This window comes from Rhinatrema bivittatum, chromosome 6, assembly GCF_901001135.1.
Source record: "Rhinatrema bivittatum chromosome 6, aRhiBiv1.1, whole genome shotgun sequence".
In the NCBI taxonomy this organism is placed as follows: domain Eukaryota; kingdom Metazoa; phylum Chordata; class Amphibia; order Gymnophiona; family Rhinatrematidae; genus Rhinatrema; species Rhinatrema bivittatum.
The window spans coordinates 107,118,458-107,140,510 of record NC_042620.1 but is presented as its reverse complement, the minus strand read 5'-3'; the positions used below and the strand labels follow the sequence as shown (position 1 = coordinate 107,140,510).

Sequence of the window (22,053 nt, the reverse complement as noted above, 5' to 3'; positions counted from 1 at the left end):
TCAATTGCTGGTTTCTGTCATGGAGGTTATCTTTTCTCTCATACACCTCATACAATAAGTCACAGTGGTGGTGTTGTACTATTCCCACTCCTATAGGTTTCAACTCTTTCTTCCACCGCAATCCCACTCTATTTTTCTTCCTTTGAGACCCACTCCATCCACTGGTTCACCCCACTACCTCCCTGGGTAGCTGTCATAGAAACAGAAATATGATGGAAGAAAAACACTGTATGGCCCATCCAGGCTGCCCATCTGTCCAATTAATTCAGCATTATAATTCTCATCACTTCCTTAGAGATCCTCTTTATTTATCCCATGCTTTCGTGAATTCAAATACTGTTTTTGTCTCTACCACTTCCATCGGGAGGCTGTTCCACATATCCACCACCTGTTACGCCCCTGCCCGCAGCTGCTCCACAGACAGGGCCTCACCTTCTCTTCTGCGGCTCGGTCTGCCACCGAGCTGCGCTGGCTCCTTCTTTCGCTGCCTGCTGCCGCACTGCAGACCCTTCTGCGCGGCTGGAGCCACGTCGCCGACGCCTCTTCGGGGGAATCCCCCCTTGGGAATCTCTTCTCTTCACAGCCTGTGCCGCCGCTGGAGCTTCTCCACTTCAGAGGAATTCCCTGGCGGGGATTCCCCTTCACCGCGGCCCAAGTGCTGCCGCCGACTCCTCTTCGTGGCAGGGAGCCACCAACGCCGTTCTCCTCTTCCTCGGGGCCGGTCCAGCCCCAGGGCTGCTCCTCTTCAATGGCAGGAGCTGCCTCCAGCCTTCTTCTTTGCCTCCAACGCTGCTGCAGGCCTTGGCTCCGCCCCCTGTGCTCCAGGGCTCCCTCTAGGGGCTGGCTGCATGGCTTCTTCATCCTTTTAAAGGGACAGCGCAGGAAGTTCCTCCAGCCCTCCCAGATGACGTTTTCAGGGCTCTTCCTGCTCCTGCCCTATAAAAAGGCACTGCTTCATTCCTTCAGTGCCTTCGGATGGGATGGAAGATGGAACTCCAGACTTCATCCTTTTCGGAGTTCCATCTTCCATCCCCGGAGTTCCACTGTTCCAACATGGCTCATCTTCATGCTTCTGTTCAGAAGACTTCGTGTTCCAAGTCTTCTCTCTTTGTGATGTCTTCGTCCAACATTCCAGGCCTTCCCTGTCATCATCTTTCCTCGTGGTATGTTCCAGCGCCTGGCTTTCCTTCCACAAGCCTCGGGCTCCCTCTTCTGTTCCTAGATGTCCCTGACGTTCTGATGTCTTGATGTCCTGACATCCAGAAGCCCACCTGTTCTGAGTCCCAGATGTCCAGGTGTCCCGACGTCCTTCGTCCTGATGTCCATCTGTCTTCTTCTATAAAGACTTCCAGACCCTTCCTCATGCAGAAGCCCATTCCTGCTGTCATCCATCTCTTCAGATGTCAGAGCTCCCAGCGTCCAGTGGTCATTCCCTCGTTACAGACTTCCAGAGCACCTGGCGCCTAGAGGTACATTCCCTTGATACAGATGTCCAGGTTTCCTGATGTCTAGATGGCTTTGTCTGAGGTACAGCCCTCTGTGTACTTCTCTCTTTGCTACACTTCTCTTCCTGGAAAACACGTCAGCAGATCTTGGCATTCCCCGGACTCTCCCTTCAGTCTGCGCTTGATAGTTTGGAGTCCCTCCGGTTGGATCTTCATCAAGTGCTGCCCGACTCCTCTCTGTCTGTTGCTCTTCCCGCTCCTAGCGTGGTCCGCAACCAACCTCTGGGTTGTGTAGGGCACGCAGCGGAACAAGGTGGTCCGTGACCAGTCCTCTGGCTGTGTAGGACGCCTTGAGGGATAGCACTCCCCAACTCCAAGAGCCTCATCTCTTCTCTAATCCAAGAGCCTCGTCTCTTCTTCGTACCCAAGAGTGTCCCTCTTCATCGTCTCCAAGAATCTCATCTCGTCTTTGTCTTCAAAAGTACACCTCTTCTTCATCCATGTCCAGGAGTCTCATCTAGTCCAAGTTCCAGGAATCCTCGTTCTTCTATGAACTCTGACTTAGTGTCTCCCCGGACCAGGAACCCCTTGTTCCGGATCCTTTTCTTTATGAGTTTGTTTTGTGTCCAAGCTCGCACTTGCTTACCTATCCTCGGGATATCTTGGGGCTCCTCCCTGAGTTATTTCGTGGACCAGGGGCTCACATTCTCACAGGAGCAAGCGATCACGCTCTACACCCTTCCCCAGGGCTTTCCTGCACGCATTCACCACAGAATCCATAGCTTCAAGGTGTGCCCGCAACACCACCCTCTCTGTAAAGAAATATTTACTAAGATTACTCCTGAGTCTACCCCCTTTCCACCTCATCTCATGACCGCTTGTACTAGAGCCTCCTTTCTAATGTAAACGCTCACCTCCTGTGCAAGGAAACCTTTGTAATATTTGAATGACTCTATCCTATCTCCCCTAACTTTCCTTCCTCTAGAGTATACATTTTTAGATCTTTAAATCTATCTCCATATGTTTTAGAACGAAGACCACAGATCATTTTAGTTGCCACCCTCTGGTGTGGCTCCATCCTGTTTATATACTTTTGAAGTTGTGATCTCCAGAATTATACACAGTACTCTAAGTGAGATCTCTCCAGGAACCTATACAATATCATCTTCCTTTTTCTGCTGACCATTCCTCTCCCTATGCAGCTAAGCACTTTTCTGGCTTTTACTGTCGCTTTATCCACCTGTTTTGCCACTCTAAGATTATCAGATTCAATTACCCCTAGATCCCACTCTTCCTTTGTGTTTAGAAGAATGTCATCTCCAATGCTGTACCTTTCCCTTGGGCTTTTTCCTTCCTAAATGCATTACTCTGCATTTTTTAGCATTAAATCTTAGCTGCCAGTCCTTAGACCATTCCTTGAGATTCACTAGATCCCTCCTCATGTTTTCCACTCCTTCTTGGGTGTTCACCCTGTTACATATTTTGGTACCATCAGCAAAAAAACAAATCTTTCCCTATAACCTTTCCGTTATGTTGCTCACAAAAATGTTGGAAAGGACCAATCCCTGAGGCACACTGCTAGTAACAACCCCCAGCTCAGAGAAAACTCCATTTTCCACTACCCTTGGTCACCTCCTACTCAGCCAGTTTCTAACCCAGTTATTCACTCTAGGATCCTTATCAAGAACGCTCAATTTATTTATAAGTCTTCTATATGGAACCATGTCAAAGGCCTTGCTGAAATCCAAGTGCACTGAGGTCAGTACTCAAAGCCATTTAGATGCTTAACTCACAAGATATCCTTCTAACTCATGTTATCCAAGTTATCCATCTAACTCCAAGTTAGCCATGTAAATGTTTAGTTTTGAATATTGACCTCACGCTGTCTAGCTCTCTCCCTTAATCCAACTCTTTGGTCACCCAATGAAAGAAATTAATGAAATTTATCTGACAAGATTTACTTCTGGTAAAACCATGCTGCCTCTGATCTTGCATTCCATTAGATTCCAAAAATTGCACTGTCCTCTGTTTTAGCAGCAATTCCATTAGTCTGTTCTCTGTGGTAAGCAAACTAACTGGCCTGTAGTTTCCAGCCTCCTTCTTACTTCCACTTTTATGAATAGGAACCACATCCTCCCCTTGCTTGTATCCCATCCAGCCCCATCGCCTTATCTACTTTAAGTTTAGTTAGCGCCTCATGAACACACGGTTCTGAAAATCAATTGAGGATTACCTCACTTCCAATCTTATTTCTGTTTGTTTTATGTGGTCCTATTCCAGGCCCTTCCACAGTGAATATTGAACAGAAATATTTGTTAAGCAATTTTGCTTTTTCCTCATTAGCTTCTAGATATTCCTCCCCTTCAACTTTGAGTCTCAGAATGACACTTTTGTACTTCCTTCTATTACTAACACATCTTTAAAAAAAAAAAAAAAAGTCTTGTCCCCCCGTTTTACTATTATTTGCTATTTTTTCTTGTATTTGAATTTTTGCATTCCTGACTACTTTTCCAGCTTCTCTTAATTTTTCCAGATATTGTCATCTGTCTCCTATTTCTGCGATCTCTTGTAGTTTATGAATGCTAACCTTTTCTCCCTTACCTTTTCAGCTACTTCTTTAGAAAACCATAATGGTCTCTTTCCTTTTCCCTTTATTTACATTCCTAACAAAAAGTTTAGTTGCCCTTATTCTATACTGACATTCGATCTCAATCAATATATCACATCGGTTTACATTCAGGTACTGTAGGTATTTCTCTATCCCCAGAGGGCTTACAATCTAAGTTTTTGTACCTGAGGCAATGGAGGGTAAAGTGACTTGCCCAAGGTCACAAGGAGTGACAGCAGGACTTGAACCCTTGTCTCCTGGTTCGTAGTCCACTGCTCTAACCACCAGGCTATTCCTCCTCCCTACTATAATATCTCCCTTGTAATATCTCCTTTTAGTTTTGCCCACTGCCCTTCTACTTCTCCTAGATTTTTCTATCCAGCTAACAACTCCTTGAGGTACTCCCCCATTTTGAGAAAGTTTTCCTAAAGTCTAGGACCCTTGTTTTAATATTGAACCACACCATCCATTGGTCACTGGTTCCCAGATGATCATCCACTAGAACATCAGAAATACTATCCCCTTTGGTAAGCACCCCATCCAAGCCCCCTCCCATATGGGTTCTGTTACCAGTTGACAGAACAGTTCTCCTTGCAGAGAATACAGGATCTCCCTGCTTCTAGAAGATACTGCATTTGGGATGTCCCAATCAACATCTAGAAGATTAAAATCCCCTGTCATTTATCAACCTCCTAATAAATCCCCTTCCTTCTTTCTCATTGAGTTTGACTCCTGGCTTTCCTTCTTCCTTGACCTATCTTCTTCTTCCCTTATTCTTGGTGATTTTAATCTCCATGTTGATGATCCTTCTGACTTATGCCTCAGAACTCCTTTCCTTAACCTCTTTATTTGATCTCAAGCTCTCCTCCTCCGCCTCTACTCACAAGCATGACTGCTGCTTTGACCTAGTCTTTTCCTCCAACTTCTGTCTCTGACATCTCCACCTCAGTTCTTCCTATCTCAGAGCATCATCTGATAACTTTTGCACTAAACCACCCTCCCCCCACATCCTCGTCCAGTCACCACTAATATCTTCAGGAATCTCCCAGTTTCAATCCTTGTATCCTCTCCACTAATATTTTATCTGTTCTTTCCTCGACTACATTGTTTGAGTCAGTTAAAAAAGAAATTTCTTCTTATGACACTATGCTTTTTCTGCTTCAAACAGTCTCTCCCCTCCCCTTACCTATCTTGTAAAATACATCAAAATCCAGCCTTGGCTCACCCCTAGAATTTGTTTCCTATGTTCCTGTACCCACTCTGCAGAATGTCTCTGATTAAAATCGCATACCCATGCAGACTTCATACATTTCAAATTCATGCTGCCCTCCTTCCAGTCTGCTATTGTACGTGCCAAGAAAGACTACTACCTCTGTTTGACAAAATCTTGCATCTAACCCTCACCGTTTCTTTGCCCCACTCTTCCCTCCTCAGAATTTCTTTGCCTCTTTCTCCCTGCTTCACTTTCTGCTCAAACTATGGCTGACTACTTCTGTTATAAGATTCACAAAATTAGCCTTGAATTCTCAACCATGTCACTTCTACCTTCCCCTGGCCTCCACCACTCTCTCCTCCTTATCTGAAGTTACAGTGGAGGAACCTTCCCATCTTCTCTCCTCCTCCCAACTCATTACTTGTTCCTCTAACTCCATTCCAACCCAATTCCTCAGCTCTAGCTCCAGTGCAGTCATCTCTTCCATCTGTTACATCCTTAATCTATCACTTTCCACTCCTACTATTCCTACTGCCTTCAAACGTGCTGTGAACAAACCACTCCTCAAAAAACTTCACTGGACCCTATCTATCCTAACTATTGTCCCATCTCCCTCCTCCCTTTTGCTTCCAAATTACTTAAATGTGCTATTCACTGCCACTGTCTTGACTTTCTTTTATCTCAAGCCATTCTTGATCCAGTCTGGTTCTCACTATCTACATTCCACAGAAACAGCCCTTGCCAAAGTTTCCAGTGACTCATTTATGTTTAAAACCAAAGGCCTAAAATAAAAAATAAATAAATTTAAAAAATAATAAAATCAAAGGCCTTTACTTAGACCTTAGCTGCTTTTGTAAATGCATGCTACACAACTCATTAATATTTTCCTCACATTGGCTAGAGTATTTCTGTAACATGGTAATACTCATACAAATGTTACCAATATGATGCTTTATTGTGGTTTTAACGTGATTAAACACAGAATTTGGGGTTTGGTTCACATTATTGCTGCATGGTAAATAGGCTCCTAAATTTGATGTTGCTGTAAAATGATAGTTTTTTTGTTTATTCCTTTCTGGCTCCCACTTATTAGTAAAAACATTAAAACGACAGATGTTCCAGCACAGATTCCAATAGGATCCCACTCATGTCAAATAGGTATCAGAATAAACCTGCTGTCCATGAAAACAATAACTACAAAGCAGATATTTTGACAAAAAGATTTTAAATTTTTTACCAAGTGATTGGCCCCGTGGCAGTACTGTGCCCTCAGTGGAGATGCGTGTTCCATTGCCAAGTCTTTACTAGGATTGGGAATGCTCGGACCCAGTCCTCATGGGGCAGGGGGGGAAGGAGTGGAGAGTGGAAGAAGGGCAGGGGGGAAAGGAGTGAAGAGTGGAAGAAGAAAGTCAATCCAAGCTATTGTGCAATAGTGACACGGGCAAGAAAGGTTCAGAGTATGCATGCACCAGTTTTCAGAAGGAGCTGTGGTCTATGGCCTCTAACTGTAATTGTTGGCCTAAATAGAAAAAGGAGTGGGAGCCTACTGGGTAGTTGTGAATGAAGGGACGGTTTATATAGACTCCGTAGAGGCCAATTCTGATTAAGTTGGAAGCCTAAAGGAGCAAGAGGAAACTGCTAGAGCAACTCCCTTCCCCACACACACAACATTTTATGGGAGATTGAATAAACTCATGTCAATGTCCTTACTGTGTAGGGAAAATAATGTTAAGATGCAGTAAATTTGTGAGTTTCTGAAACTGGGAACAGAAGTAGTATGAATGTCACAATCAGGAGTAACAAAAGTGAGCGACAAGCCTCACATTTATGATGTTGTCTCTGTTACTGTATATGATGGTCAAGATTTTATTATCGAAATTTGGTAGAAACATAACTCTAAATGTAATTGTCTGTTTTAAAGTCATATGTTGCAGACAAAAATCTTCTTAAAGCACTGGAGCAACAAAACATAGAGGAAGAGAATGAAAAAATACGACTATTTATTAAAGCGAAACAAAATCTCTCAAAGCTCAGAAAAGAAAAAGAAAGCGAGATACACAGGTTAGTGGATACAAAATATTTGATAAAATATGTACAATGATTATAGGAGAAAATAAGTGTTCTAGTAGCTTTAGTCCCCCTCGTCCTTTAGGGTAGACTTACTGATGTCTGCCAGCAAAGTAGTGGCTGCTAGGAACTAGTGCTTAGTTATGTGTTTTTCAGCATATGGGGCGGATTTTAAAACCCCTGCGCGCCGGCACGCCTATTTTGCATAGGCCGCCGGCGCGCGCAGAGCCCCGGGACGCGCGTAAGTCCCGGGGCTTCCTGGCGGGGGCGTGGCGGGGGCGTGGCGGGATGATGCGGCGTTTAGGGGGCGGGGCGCGGCGTTTCGGGGGTGGCGATGTGGGCGTAGTTTCGGCCCGGGGGCGTTCCGGGGGCGTGGCCGCGGCCTCCGGAACAGCCCCCGGGACCAGACCACGGAGTGGGGCAGCCAGCCGACGCGCGCCGACAAAGGTAAGGGGGGTGGTTTTAGATAGGGCCGGGGGGGTGGGTTAGGAGGGGAAGGTGGGGGGGGGGGCGAAGGAAAGTTTCCTCTGAGGCCGCTCCGAAATCGGAGCGGCCTCTGAGGGAACGGAGGCAGGCTGCGCGGCTCGGCGCGCGCAGGCTGCCGATTTTGGGCAGCCTTGCGCGCGCCGACCCCGGATTTTATAAGATACGCGCGTATCTTATAAAATCTGGTGTAACTTTTGTTCGCACCTGGTGGCCAGCGAACAAAAGTACGCGATCGCGTAAGGTTTGAAAATCTACCTCTTATGATTTTACTGTCTTGTTTATTTTCACATGTATCAACTGTCTCTCCCATAAGGCTACACGGCGGTGTACAATAGGAACAAAAACAAAATTGCACATACAGTGATATACAATACAATCACAAATAGAAGTCAGTCAAAAGCACCATCAAACCACTTCAGATGGTCATGAATGCCACAGCCAGAATTCTCACAAACACTAAAAAAAGGGAGCATATCACCCCCATCCTACAGCACCTACACTGGCTGCCGATTAAATACAGAATACACTTTAAAAGCCTTATGATGATACACAAGGCCCTTCACAACATCTCCCCTCTCAACCTTACTTATCAACTCCAACAGCACTCCTCTAAGAGACTGACCAGATATGCGTACAAGAACACGCTTCTTACCCAGCCGGCAAAAACGTCTTTGAGGAAACGCGCTCTTTCCTCAGCGGGCCCCCCTCTCTGGAATTCGCTCCCTCCTGATCTCCGCATAGAGCCCTGCCACAGGACATTCAAAAAGAAACTAAAGACTTGGCTCTTCGCCCAAGCATTCCCGGAGAACTAAGACCCGAGGAATACAATAACATTATACACCCTGATTCCCCTCTCCCTCTGTACTTACGTTCCTTATAGTGCCATATCTCAGTTTAATTAGGCCTTGTTGTTCCTTGTAAGTTCTCTGCAAGTTCCTTATTGTCCAAGTTCTTTATTATTATTCTGTTTTCATTGCCCAAGAGGCAGTCCAAGTTATTTATTATTAGTTTTTGTTTCATTGTAAGCTGCCCAAGAGGCATCAGTTTGATTTCACTGTAAACCGGTGCGATATGTATATTATACAGGAACATCGGTATCTAAAAATAAATAAATAAATAAAAGCTTTAGATTCTTAAAGGTGCAATAAAAAATGATTACTTTTTTTTTTGCTATAAAACTAATCATACTTTAAGGCAAAAAAAGGTCTTGATACATTAATGAAAGAAAATAAAGTTACTGTGATACAGAGCTTTCTGCCAGAATTGATAAATTCTTTGGGAAAATAAAAACTGAAAGCGAAGGTCCCTACCCATATTACCTCCCTCTCTCTTCCCTCTGTTTTTAGGAAAAATCATAAAAAAAGACAAAATATCATTATATGGCTCACATTTGATGTAGCATTTAATATGATTACTCTAAGAATAATTTTCAAAGTCATTTATGTATACTTTTAGCCAAAAGTAGGGGAAGCATTCCTGAGGTATGGTCAGAAAATAATGGTGTAATTGTATTTTGAGTTTGTGTGTTTTACGAAGAAAATCTATCCACATAAAATCAGGTAGAAGTTGCAGGTATTTTGTACCTGCAGCAAATTTCAACATGAAAGTATGTGTACCTGCAAACTTTGTCCCAATGCAGACAGTTTGAATATTGCCCTCTTTACATGTAGCTATTAAAAAATCAACAAGCAATTGCCCCTCAGAATCCTGATTAATGCCTATGTGAATACATCCAATTCTTTCCCTACTTCATTCTTCAAGCTATTGCATTGATTTTTCTGTTTTTCTAAAATTTCCAGTATTTATCTAATTTATTTATTTAAAAACTTTTGCCTGCACTATCTACATTGCTAGGCAGGTAACATCAATACACTCATAAATAAGAGACAATAAAAATAGACAAACAAAATAAAAAGCATCAAACTTATCAGCCATTAAATTAACAACCAGCTGCTAGAAGCAATCACACTTAAGAAAACATTTGCGCAAACAAGCAAGACTTCAATAGCTTCATAAACCTGGTGATGTTTTTTATTGCCCTCAACTCAAGCCTAGTAGCTAAGTAGCAGTGTTGGACATGCCATATGGAAGGTCCCTCATTTGATTTCTGAGTTGGGCCATCTGCTCCTTGAATTGGCTGGAGATGCTACAGGGGAGCCCTGGGAGCAGTTAGTCATGGTCATCTCTCAGTGGTAACACCTAGAGGCCATAATCAGGATCCATGATTGTGAGCTTTTGAAGGAAGCGTTGGTGCATGTCCTGGGGCTAATGTTTGGTCACTATGATGACTAGACTAGATAAGAGTGTGGGTTGGGGGTAGGAGAGGTGCAGCAGAGAAGAAAATGCCCAGGTAGTTGCACCTGAAGGCTTTGGTATTAGGATCTCCATTCTGAACCGGATTTAAACTAGAGGCCCAAACAAGCATGAGGAAAAAATATTCTAGTAGAAAATGAGTTCTTTTTAGATTATGATTGTATTAAAGATGGTTTATTGTAGTAATCTTTATTATTTAAAAAATTATTAAAAATTTGTACAATCACTTTTCGAAAATGAAGCCCACCTGAGGCAATAAAGAAGGAAACAAACAAATTAGAACACTCAGAAACTGAATAAAAATTCAAACAAATTGACATTATTGGAGCATACAAAAAAAAATTAATTCATATAAGTCCCAGAAAAATGACACAGCAGAAGTGGTGATTAACTACTAGCCTTGGTCCTATGATGAAAACATGAGATGCCAATTTATTTATTTTATTTATTTAGCAGCACTTATAATCCGCATCCTCCTTGCAATGTTTGGTGCAGATAATTTTTACAATCATAATACATAAAACAATATCAATGCTGAAAATAATCTAAAATAATACCTAAATTTCTTCACTTTCCTCTGTTCACAAGACTTCAAATATCTCCAAGAAGTAAGCTTTTGCTGAAATGTATCTTGATAAATGTATTAGAATGCTAATCCACTCACACCTTGATGCATCTTAAAAGCCTTCTAATATTGTCTATCCTCTGACACCCCCTTAATGTACATATTCTTTCTTCCTTGAGCCTTGCTACCACATCAGAAAAAGTGATTGGTGATGTAAAGCAGGCTTATGTACTTTATCATCTTTGGATAATTCTTAATGAGGTTAATATTGAGAGAGTAAGTTATCTGGGTAAAGTTATGTACGTAACGTTCTCCTAGAACAAGCAGGATGGTAGTCCTCACACATGGGTGACATCGGATGGAGCCCAGCACGCAACTTTGATCTCAAAGATTCTAGAGCTTTCAGCATGTCCTACTGAACATGTGCAGCTGTAGTCATTACCCTGCCCCCTAGGCAGAGTCCCTCGGTCTCTTCTTTTCCACGGAGTTGTCATCTCGCGGTTGTGGAGCTCATGCTCTTTTTTTTTTTTTTTTTAAATTAGAAAATGTTGTTTTTCACAGTATTCAGCTTTGCTCTCTTCTTACAGTTTTTCTGGAGCTGCATCTTTTCTTTCTTGTAGTTTTATTTTTTTTTTCCAACTGTCTGCCGGCTGCTTGGTGGGTTCTCCCCTGTGCAGCCTGAGAGAGTCTGTTATTCCAAAAAAAAAAACAAACCAACTTCTCCTGCAGGTTTTTGTATTTGTGTCCTCTCTTTGCTCTGTCTTTTTTTTTTCACAGTGCTGACAGGACTGGACTATGCAGTCTATTGATGATCCATGTAGGCTGCTGAGCCTGGGGACTCGCCTGAGTTCTACCCAGGCTGGAGTTCCATGGAGGTTCACCGATTGCTCAGTATCAATAGATTCAGACAGTGGAAGGATTGAGGACCATGCCTTTCTTGTGGGGAGGAGAGCTCATCCTCCCCACGTCTTGAGGAATTAGTCTCCATGGGCGGGAGCCCTGGATGATGTTGCCTCCTCTCCTGCTTGCCAGCCTTGGCAATGCAATCTCCCTGGGAGAAAGGGTGAGTGGAGCCTGGGCTAGCAGCTTGCTACCACACTTCGGTGCCATGCCCATGAACGATTGCCCGTGCACAGCTGTGACCAGTGCACCGTTCGTCAGTGCACCGTTCATCTGATGTCCATCGGGGACAGGGCCCATCTTCGGGTACCATGGTCTCCTTGATGCAGTCGAGGTCCAGGGTCACTCTTGTATCAACATGCGTGACTGCCCACGATGCCACGGTGACCTTCGGTGCCATCGGCATTAGTGGAACTGGAATCTCGCTGCACCGTTTGGGCATTGAGGCCTCGATACTCTTGGTGCCACGGTGCCCTCAGTGCCGTGATGTGGCTTGCTCGATGACATGGTGCCCTCTATGCACTGTATGCCACGGTGCCTTTGATGCACTCGATGACACGGTGCCTTTGATGCACTCGATGACATGGTGCCTTCGGTGTTCTCAATCCCTCCGATCAGTGCCCTTGGTGTATATGCCATGGTGCCCTCAGTCCACTCAATGCAATGGTGCCCTTGATGTACTCTATGCCTTTGATGCACTCGAGGCCACGGTGCTATTAATGCACTCGAGGCTACAGTGCATCCAGGGCACGGTGCTCTTGGTGCACTTGCCATGGTCTGTATACTCGATGCCTTGGTGTACTCTGTGCCCCCATGGCTCTTGTTGCCTCAGTACCTTCACTGCACTCAGTGATGTGGTGACCATGGTACCATCGATGCAGCTGTGCTCTCCATGCTCGCGGGGCCCTCGAGGTCAACAATGGCCTTGATCCATCAAGGGGTGTGCATGGCCACCCTAAGGGCTGGCAAGCCCTCGATGCTGTCGACCCCACTATCAGGCCGATACAGTACAGTGTGCTCCGGCAGAGCGCACTGTTAACCCGCGATTGGACACGCATTTTCGACGCGCTGGCTTTACCCCTTATTCAGTAAGGGGTAATAGCATGTCGAAAACGCACGTTCAAACCCCCCCCCCCCCCCAAACCTAATAGCGCCCGCAACATGCAAATGCAAGCCGCACATTTTACTTTCAGAAATTAGCGCCTACCCAAAGGTAGGCGTTAATTTCTCCGGGCACCGGAAAAGTGCACAGAAAAACAGTAAGAACTGCTTTTCTGTGCACCCTCCGACTTAATATCATGGTGATATTAAGTCGGAGGTCCCGAAAGTTAAAAAAAAGTTTAAAAAAAAAATTTTTGAAATCGGCCCATGGCTCGTGGGTTGAAAACCAGACACTCAATTTTGCCGGCATCCGGTTTTGCCGTGGGCCCTCATTTGAATACAGAATCGCGTGCACAGGAGAGTGGCCTGTGCGCACACCGGGAGAGCGGGCATTCACCCGCTCTCCCGCGACTTTTACTGAATCGGCCCGTATGTTGTCAAGATGCGCTACCTCGGTGCCAGCATGACCTCAGTGCCATCACAATGTGGTGCTGCCACAATATTATTGATGCCCTCGAGGTATTGGGTATTGGGTCCACCAGAGAGGCACTCAGACCACTGATGCCTCTCATTACTGCTCGACTACATCGAGCCCCACTGACCAGGGACTGGATGCGCCATTGAGTGACCTTGTCACTACTGTGGCCATCGACCGCTGGGACTCTCTGAAGCTCCTACATGGGCCCTGCAGCCCTCGGGGGACAGGATTCTTGGCCTCTTACGAATTGAGCGCAGGGGTCGCCATCTACTTGAGGCACCCTAGTACGCTGGTGCATCTGTGCGCAGTGGCCCGGTGCCCTTAGAGCTCCTGGGTGATGTCCACTACAGAGCACTGGAAAGCGCAGAACTGCCCCTTCAGCCAACAAGCCTAGTGTTGGGGACCCCGCCATCAATATTAATGGGCGCTGGCAAGGCTCTCGTCAGCCATAATGCTTGTGAGGCCATCGAGCTCACGGCATCGACACCACCAGATACATCGGGAGCCGAGGGAAAATTGCTCTCAGCACTAACGCTCATCGGTTCCTGTTGATATCGATGATCTTTCGGGGGGCTGCAGAGCCTCTCCCTGCAGACGCCCATGACTTCTTTGGTCCATACCTTTGGGCATCGGGGCCCTCAGGCGATCAACATCTGTGGGCACCTGTGGCGCTAGGAATGTAGCTATTTACTGGCAAACTGCTTATAGATCACAGGACATGTTTGCAATCCTCTATAAGCACCTGCGCTCGCCATGGAGTTCACTGCAGTCATTCCCTGTGGGTCTTGCAGGTGAGCCGGTTCCGCCAGTTTCGATGGCCCGCCTCCCAGAGTGACACCATAGACCGCCACCCTCCACCATGCCTTATCCAGAGGGCCAGTGATGCTGGGGACTCCATCGTCACACTGTCCTCTCCACTCCACTGGAATTATTGTGGCGTTGACGCGAGGTTTGTGCAGTTGGGACAGATTAGGCATCTGTTCCAAGGGCCTTGATTGCTGCCAGGTGGCATGCTCCCTGGCTGTGCAGTCCTCAGCCATACTAGAGTTCTGCCATCTTTCGGCATGGTCTCAGCTTCTCTGTCAGTCTGTACCGCATAGTGCTGAGGAGCATTGGTGGGGGAGGTGTCATTACACACTCTGTGCTTGGTCATGGGGTGTGTGTAACCCAGACTCAGGCACATGGTTCTCGGTCCTCGCTGGGGCGGAGGATTTCTCGCATAAGCTCGGTACTCTGGATCATGGGTGTGCCACCATCCATGGATGGGTTACCACAGCATGAATCCGCCCAGCACACTTCACAGCAGAGGGCTTCCAGTTGCCCTCTGTCACCTGGGCATTGGTGTATGTGTGTGTAGATTGTTCCCTCCGGGCAGTCACAATAGGTTGTGTTCTGCAGCTGCAGGACTGATCTAGGACTGCACTCCTGGTCGAATCTGGAGATGAGTGGACATCACAAGAGTGGCTCGAGCATCCTCTCCTTTCTTAGCATGTTCTTGTGGAACAGTCCCTGGGGCTCTGTCCCTGATCAGTGTTTTTTCTCTGATCCGGAGCCCCAAGCCTCTGAATTGGCACGTCTCCTTGGAGGACAGGGCTGGGGAGCAGCATAGATGGTTGTTGGACCGTCTTTAGCTGGGGCCCCTCTGGGGACTGCAGTGGCGACGTCCCCTATCCAAGGCTAGCTGCCTATAGTGGGTTGGTCACGTAGGCACCTCAGCCATTGGTGATTATACCTCAATTCTCCTTTGGAGGGTTGCTAGTCCCCGATCCTGATGCTTCCTCTCCCCTCTGGAAGGGGAGACTTGACTGGGTTCCAGGCCAACCCGTTCGGGTTCCCCTCTCAACACCCAACTATGCACCCCTTCGAGGGGTGTCCCTCATTTTCCATTCTTAGACAAGGGATGGCACTGCTCTGATTGGCACCAGCCCCTAGAACAGACAAGAATACACTCTCCCTTGGACGCTCTAAGATGCAGCAGGTCTATCCATGAGGGAGCCAGATGTTGTTCCTGGGTGACCCTCCAGGTTTCCCCCTGTTCAGGAGTCACTTTGGAATCTGCTGGACTCAGTGAGCGTTTTCCTTAAGGATTGCTATCACCATTCATTCTTGCCTGCGGAACCCTCCTCTGTGAGGAGAGTTTCAGTCCATCAGCTGGGCAATTGTGCCTTTCACCCTATTGCCATGTCCATTGCTGAGGGAGTTGGGGGCCGATTACCCTGCAACAGAGGCACTGCCCTTTGCTCGCAGTAGCGTGAAGCTGTTTTTCACCTTTTTCAGGATCACCCTGTCTGCGGACAGAGGAGTCCTGGGTCATACAATGTTGTTCATTGCTGAGCCACTTGCTCCCTTAGGAGTGGAAGTTTCTCCCCTGGGGTAATCACTCTGTTTCCGCTGTTTCAAGAAGACTAAGTGCTCTATCTCGGTGGGTTACTCCCTGTTTCGGCAGTGAGTTGTTTGCTTGGGGTTGATAGACAACTGGGTGTCCTCCGGTCTGCTTCCTTGTGTTCGTCACTCCTTCCAACTTCTGATTGGATTGTCGGGTGGGGAGGTAAAGCTAAGGCGCCCATGGTATATCTCTGTATACCTGCAGGGAAGGATACACCACGTTTTTCCACTTATTTTCGCTATTCTCTGGCCAATATTGCCTTAGTTTTTTTGCATTTTCTAGCTTGTCCAAAGGGCTTTTCTTCTCCTCTTGCGATCTTGTGACAGGATAGATGAATCTGTTCTGACAGGTGCTCTTGAGTGAGCTTCAGGCCTATTTTATCTCCCTGTTCAGGAATGTTTGGGCTACAGGTCGGTTTCGGGGATTGTCTCTCATCCCCTGAAATCCTTGACGCTGTCCTGTGCAGTCAGCTACATCTGATGCTTTGACACGCAGTTTCTGTCCAGGCCCTGCTGTGGTTTCCTGCTTGTTCTTTCACGCGTGGCTTGGCTTTCTTCTGCCCATTCGGCCTACCAGCCATACCTGGCCACTCTTCTCCAGACCTTTCGCTGTCAGTGGTCGACAGTCTCTTCTGGAGGGCTCTTGCACCCCAGTTTGTATTTCGTTTTTTCACACCAAAGGAAACTGTGTGGTTTTCATCCTAGAGTCTCTCTTGTTTACATCTCTGGGTCCTTCCTGTATCCAGGAGGATCTAGACCCACTGTTTTTGTCAGAAACCCTGCTTGTACTGTCTTCCTTGATGTGCAGTTGCTGCTGTTTGCACTCGCATCACTCCCCTGCTTCAGGCATCCTTGCTACGCATAGGGATTTGTGTCTGTCTTTTTTTCTTGGCTTTCTTTGTAGAACCCAACTCTTCTCCAGCCTGGTGGGTCGACTGCCCCATAGGCAAAGGACGGAGGTAGTGATCCAGCACTGTGTGGTTTACCGCTTTGTCCTGCTCGGACAGCCTGTAGCTTGGTATTTACCCAATGTGTGAGGACTACCATCCTGCTTGTCCTAGGAGAAAGCAGAATTGCTTACTTGAAACAGGTGTTCTCCTAGGACAGCAGGATGTTAGTCCTCATGAAACCTTCCCGCCTCCCCTGGGAGTTGGTTTCTCCATGTCTTAGCTATATCATGGACTGAGGGATTCTGCCTAGGGAGACTGGTGATGACTACAGCTGCACATGCTCAGTAGGGCATGCTGAAAGCTCTAGAATCTTTGAGTTCAAAGTTCCATGCTGGGCTCCATCCGATGATGTCACCGTTGATGACATCCTGCTGTCCTAGGAGAACACCTGTTACAGGTATGCAACTATGCTGTATCCAGATGTTCAGTGGGACATACCCAAATAACTCTGCCACTGAATACACCTGGATAAAGTTATGTGCATAACTTTACCTAGATAACTTTAGGGCAGGTATTTTTCCAACCAGATTTATGCATATAACTTTTGCCTTGAAAGCACTCAGTATCTACACTCATTGGCTAAAGTTTAGCCTATTCGGTTACATTTCATGTACACAGAGTTGTGCATACAAAATTTGTCCACTTGGCAGGGGAGATATTCAAATCTTGTTTTTTTGTCTGGCTAACTCCAAAAGTTAACCAAACAAAGCCTTTGAATATTGACCTCTATTTTGGGTCGATGAAAGGTACCATAGTCTGCAAAAAAAATCAAGTTTTCTCCACGACGAATGTGGTTACTTCTATGTCATACTTCACAGCGGAGGGCAAAAATAGTAAGATATAGTTTTCTTTACCTCTGGATTATGACAATCAGAAGTCAAGTAATGAATTCTCATAAGAATCCCCAGTAAACAACTGGCATGGTTAATATTTATTGTTGCAGAAAAACTGAAGAGCGCCGAAATAAAATCAGTGAAATTCTATTTGCGCAAATGGTTGAAAAACTAGAAAGTGAGGATGAGCGTATTTCGAGAGCAGTTGCAGAACTTGAAGAAAAGATAGATCACGAAAACCGGCAAAAGGAAGAAAAGCAAAAAGCTGACAAAAAAGCAATTGCAGAACACAGAGGATTAATGGTAAAGAAAGAGAGCCTGCAGCATCAGCAGCAGCTAGATTGCCCAAATTATCAAATCTGGCTGTTTCAATCTAATTTATATTTCCTTCCTCTGGAAATGCTAGTGTTTGTTTGTTTGTTTGTTTTTTTGAAAGCTCCTCTATTCCCATCATTATTACTTTAAGTAAATCAGGGAACTATCCTGCTGACCTTTAACGAATCCAATACAATTGTCACACTGACACATCCTAAGGCAGTGCTTCTCAGTCTTTTTTTTTTATTTCATGGCTTACTTTCAAGATTGCTCAGTCCTCGTTGCACACCAAACCAAATTTTGCACGATTCTCTGCCCCCTTCTTTTCCATCAGCGGGAAAGCAGCATTTATTTTTTAACCTGTGTGCGCCTCATTCAGCCAACTTGAATTTGACATCTGAAATTGCGGAGAGGGCTAGGTTAAGAGGTGGGATAACAGGGCAGTCATCCAATAGTCATCCAATAGTCAACCAATAGGGCACTGAATCCTCACCAGGGGAGGGGACGCCAAATTGCTAGCCTGCCCTGGGCACCAACATGTCGCAGTCTATCTGGGCAGTGGGTGCTGTAAGATTACATGGCCTCACGCATTCGAACATCAGATTGAAGCTGGCAAAGGAAGTGCAAATAGGCAAGAAGTGCTGCTCTCTTATTGGTGGGAAAGATGGTAAGAGTACCAGATTTCTAGTGGGTGATTCTTGGACACTTGTTCCTTGTTGTGCTAGTAGAGAGTGAGCAATTTATTTTAGTGGGGGAGGGGGAGTCTTGTGGACAGTCTTATTGGAAAATTGTAGTAATTCACTCTCAAAATATAGCTTAAAGTACATTCTGTAAGCTTTGTTACCATATAATATGTTTGGGGCCTAATACAAAAGCCTCTGTGCTGGTGGGAATGTCCTGCATACAACAAAACCCAATTATATGTGGGAGACATATCCAGGTCAGAGACTTTGAACTGAGTCCCAGGATATTTTACACTGAGTTATTAATATTTTTTTTTTATCAGGCAATAAATTTCCAACCTTTGATTTCCATGGCTTGTTTTTCTGGCTCACTGTGTCTTTTTTTTTTTTTTTCTCATTCACTGGACTTTCCTTTGTTCCTTTTTTGGTTTTCCTTCTCTCTCTATCTGCTTTCCGACTTCCTTGTCAGTTTCCTTCAGTGTGGATATTTTAATACTCTCTCTTCCTTCAGTCTTTCGTCTCTTTTCTTAATGTTCTCCTTTTCTCATTCCTTCTCCTCTTTCTCTCTTCCGTTCATCTTTCCCTTTCTCTTCCATTATCTCCCAGAATTCTCCAATCCCCACATCCACATCCAAAGCCTTTTCCATTTCATTGTGCTACATAGGTCCAGACAGGTGAGCTATGTCCCCCTACCAGCTGACAGCTTTCTCCGTGACATCATCACACCATACAGAGGTGGTGCAGTACAGAGAAACCCAGTATTCTTTACCTCCATCAGATAATAGGACACCTGGTGGTGCAGCAAGATGTTTTCTGGACAGCCTCCCACCAAAGGGCAGGGCAGGCTTCTGGGCTTCCCAGGATAATGACCACTTAAAGCTCCCAGAGTCTTGGTTGAACCTGGGGGTGGAAGGTAAGGATGTCCTCTGCCTAAGCACTATATACAAATAATAATAATAATACAGAGGTGGTCATAGCTTCATTCCATAGAGAATCTTTTAGTCTGTTTGCTCCTCCTTCTTCCCCTCTTCTCCCCTTGCTCTTGTGCTGTGTAGTGAGGCACTTTAAAAAAACATATCTGAGCTGGAGAGCTTGAGTAAGATAATTGCAGTAGAGGCAAGCAGTCTGCTCAGAAGTGCTTTAGAAGCAAAGGTAAATTCCTTTCCAGGCCTGGCGTCCTCCGGTAAGTGTGTGGGGTTATGTAGACCTTACGGCCAGGCTTGGGCTGCTTCGGGGGAGGAATCTACTCTGGATATCTCCTGGAAGCATTACACTTAGCTAATAGCATGAGAACCTTTAAGACTCTGCTTAAAACCTTTTTGTTTAAACAGACCTATTACTAACTTATGTCTGATAGCTTCAGGTTTTAAGAGCAAGAGCAGTACCCAAGATATATTGCTTGATTTACATGTTTTGTTGTTTTGAGAGCTTTTATGATTGTTCATTTGTATATCACTTAGTTTATATGTTAAGTGATCCATAAATTTCAAAAAAATAAAGGCTACTTGGCTGCCATTGTGGGGCCTGCGGCATGAAGCTTTCAGCAGTGGCCTTGGGGCTTCTGTCTGCTGCTTGTGTCCGTAGTAGGAAGATCCCCAGGAAAACCACTGAGGTGTTGGTGAGTTTGAACATACCATGCTGCATTCGGAAGGTTCCAAGAAGTGCCAAGTTTTGGCAGGAAGCATATTAAGCCCTTTTCCTTCGGCAGCACTTCTGCCATGCACCATTCCTCTGGATCATCTCAGGGGCCTGGGGGTCCTCCATGACTGGATCCTGTAGGAGCAGCAGGCAGAGGAGATTTTTTTTCTCAGCTATATATTCTTTTGGGGAGTTTTCTCCAGAATTGTTTTATTTTTTTTACACCTGGCTTTCTGCGCCATCTGGAGGCCTGGGGGTGAGAGAGTCCTCCTTCCTCCCCAGGGGCTCTTCTTCTGGGGCCAGTTGGAGAATTGGGCACTTATCAAATGCCCCAAGCTGTTCTATGAGGTGCCAGCTATGGATCCAGAGGAGATTCAGCAGCCTCCCAAGGACCAGATTGACTCTGCCACTAGAGGAGGGTGAGGATAACTCCATTATTCGGCTATTTCACAGGGAAGAAAGAGCTGCATTCCTTGATCAGATGGAATCCTCTTCAAGGATTGCTGATCCTAGAATGGAAAAACCTCCTGTTTCCCTGTACGTACCAGGATCAAAAGAGTCTTGTCATACTATATCCCCCTTCAAGTAGTGGTACAACATTTGTTTCAAATGCTCAGGTGGATGCCTTGGTGTCACAAATAGAACCAAGGGGAAGGGTTGTAGGTGAAAGGTAAGACCAAATGTTTGTTTAGCCCTGCAGCTACTAAGTATACAACTGAGATAAGTAGGGCAATAAATCAGACATATACACATATCGGTGAAAGACCATATATCAGAACAGCCTATAAAAACAAATTAGCATCTTGGCAGAAACGTTTTATATACAATATAATTAGTCTTATCATTAGGTCCCTAGCAATAAGCATCAACACTTCCCTGATTAAAAAGCCCCTGTATTCTTCAGCAATGTTGACAATTTGGTCTCAGTGAGGGCTGGAATGGTATCAGGGATCTCTTTGTGCTGAGCAAGTCGCTGATCAGTGCTCAGCAGACAGTCAGAGGAAAGTTTTGATTAGTGGTCTCTTAAGCTGGTAGTTAATACCTGTAATGATTTCTTAGTTTTCCTTCTATCCTTGAAGCAGTGCCAAGCTAACTGATAAGAAAAACTACATCCCGTCTCAGCACTACTCTGAAATGGTTTTCTTGTTTTTATATTCACCACCTGTAATTGCCATTCTTCCCAGTCATTCTCTCTCATACGTGGGACTACTAGCCCCTAACGGTCCTCTAAACCTAACACACTTGGTCACGGCTGTTACTAGAAGATCTATCCCAGTGGAGGGCAGCACTTCACTGAAGGATCCACAGGATAGGAAGATTGAGCTTCCCTTGAAGCAAGCCTTTTCCTCATCTGCTTTGACTACAAGTTTCGATTTGTAGCAGCACGGTGGCATGTGTTGGATCCAGCAGCTCCCAGAGATCAAGGAAGCAGCCAGAATGGAGTCTGCTGCAGCTTTTCTGGCAGATGCCCTCTACGATATCCTTTAGAATTTCTTTCTGGTTACTGGCTTCGGGAATAATGGCAAATTGGCTTCTGTGGTTCCATAACCGGGCAGCCAATTCGTGATGGAAATCTTAATTGGGTAAGCACCCTTTTAAGGGTGAACTGCTTTTTGGAGAGAATCTTGAGCAGCTAGTAAAGAATCTTGGGGATCTGAAGTCTCAGACTTTCTGAGGAAAGGGGGGCACTCCTTTTATTGCCCTGACATGAGTTGAGGTAACTTTCGCAATTCTAGAAGTTATAGACCCAGCTAGCAGGGGTATGCTTCATCCATTCAGTCTAGGGACCTTTCAAGGCTCTAGGAAGTCTAGACCTGATCAGCTGGTTCCTTTGAAGCCAGTCGTGCCTCCAAACGAGGGGTGCGGGTTCATTCTCTGGTATGTCCAGTGGGAGGTTGCCTTCAACTTTTTTTTTTCTTTTTTTTTTTACCAAAAGAGGACCTGATAACGTTGGACCAGTGGGATCCTAGAAGTTATTCTTGAGCTAGCTGCCCCTGTTTCCAACATCTTTATGGTCTCTCTATGTTTGTTGGCATCCAACTATCAGGCAGTCTGCACTACTCTCAGCAAGCA

At 45.5% G+C, this 22,053-nt stretch overlaps 1 protein-coding gene across 1 annotated transcript in view; it reads left to right on the top strand.

Moving 5' to 3' along the window:
• CCDC173 (coiled-coil domain containing 173) overlaps window positions 1-22,053 on the top strand; it is a 115,963-nt gene that overhangs the window by 53,005 nt on the left and 40,905 nt on the right. Inside the window, exons 6-7 of the mRNA XM_029605699.1 lie at window positions 7,188-7,327; window positions 17,455-17,647. Of these exons, the coding sequence (XP_029461559.1) occupies window positions 7,188-7,327; window positions 17,455-17,647 (333 nt within the window). The remainder of the gene's footprint in view (window positions 1-7,187; window positions 7,328-17,454; window positions 17,648-22,053) is intronic.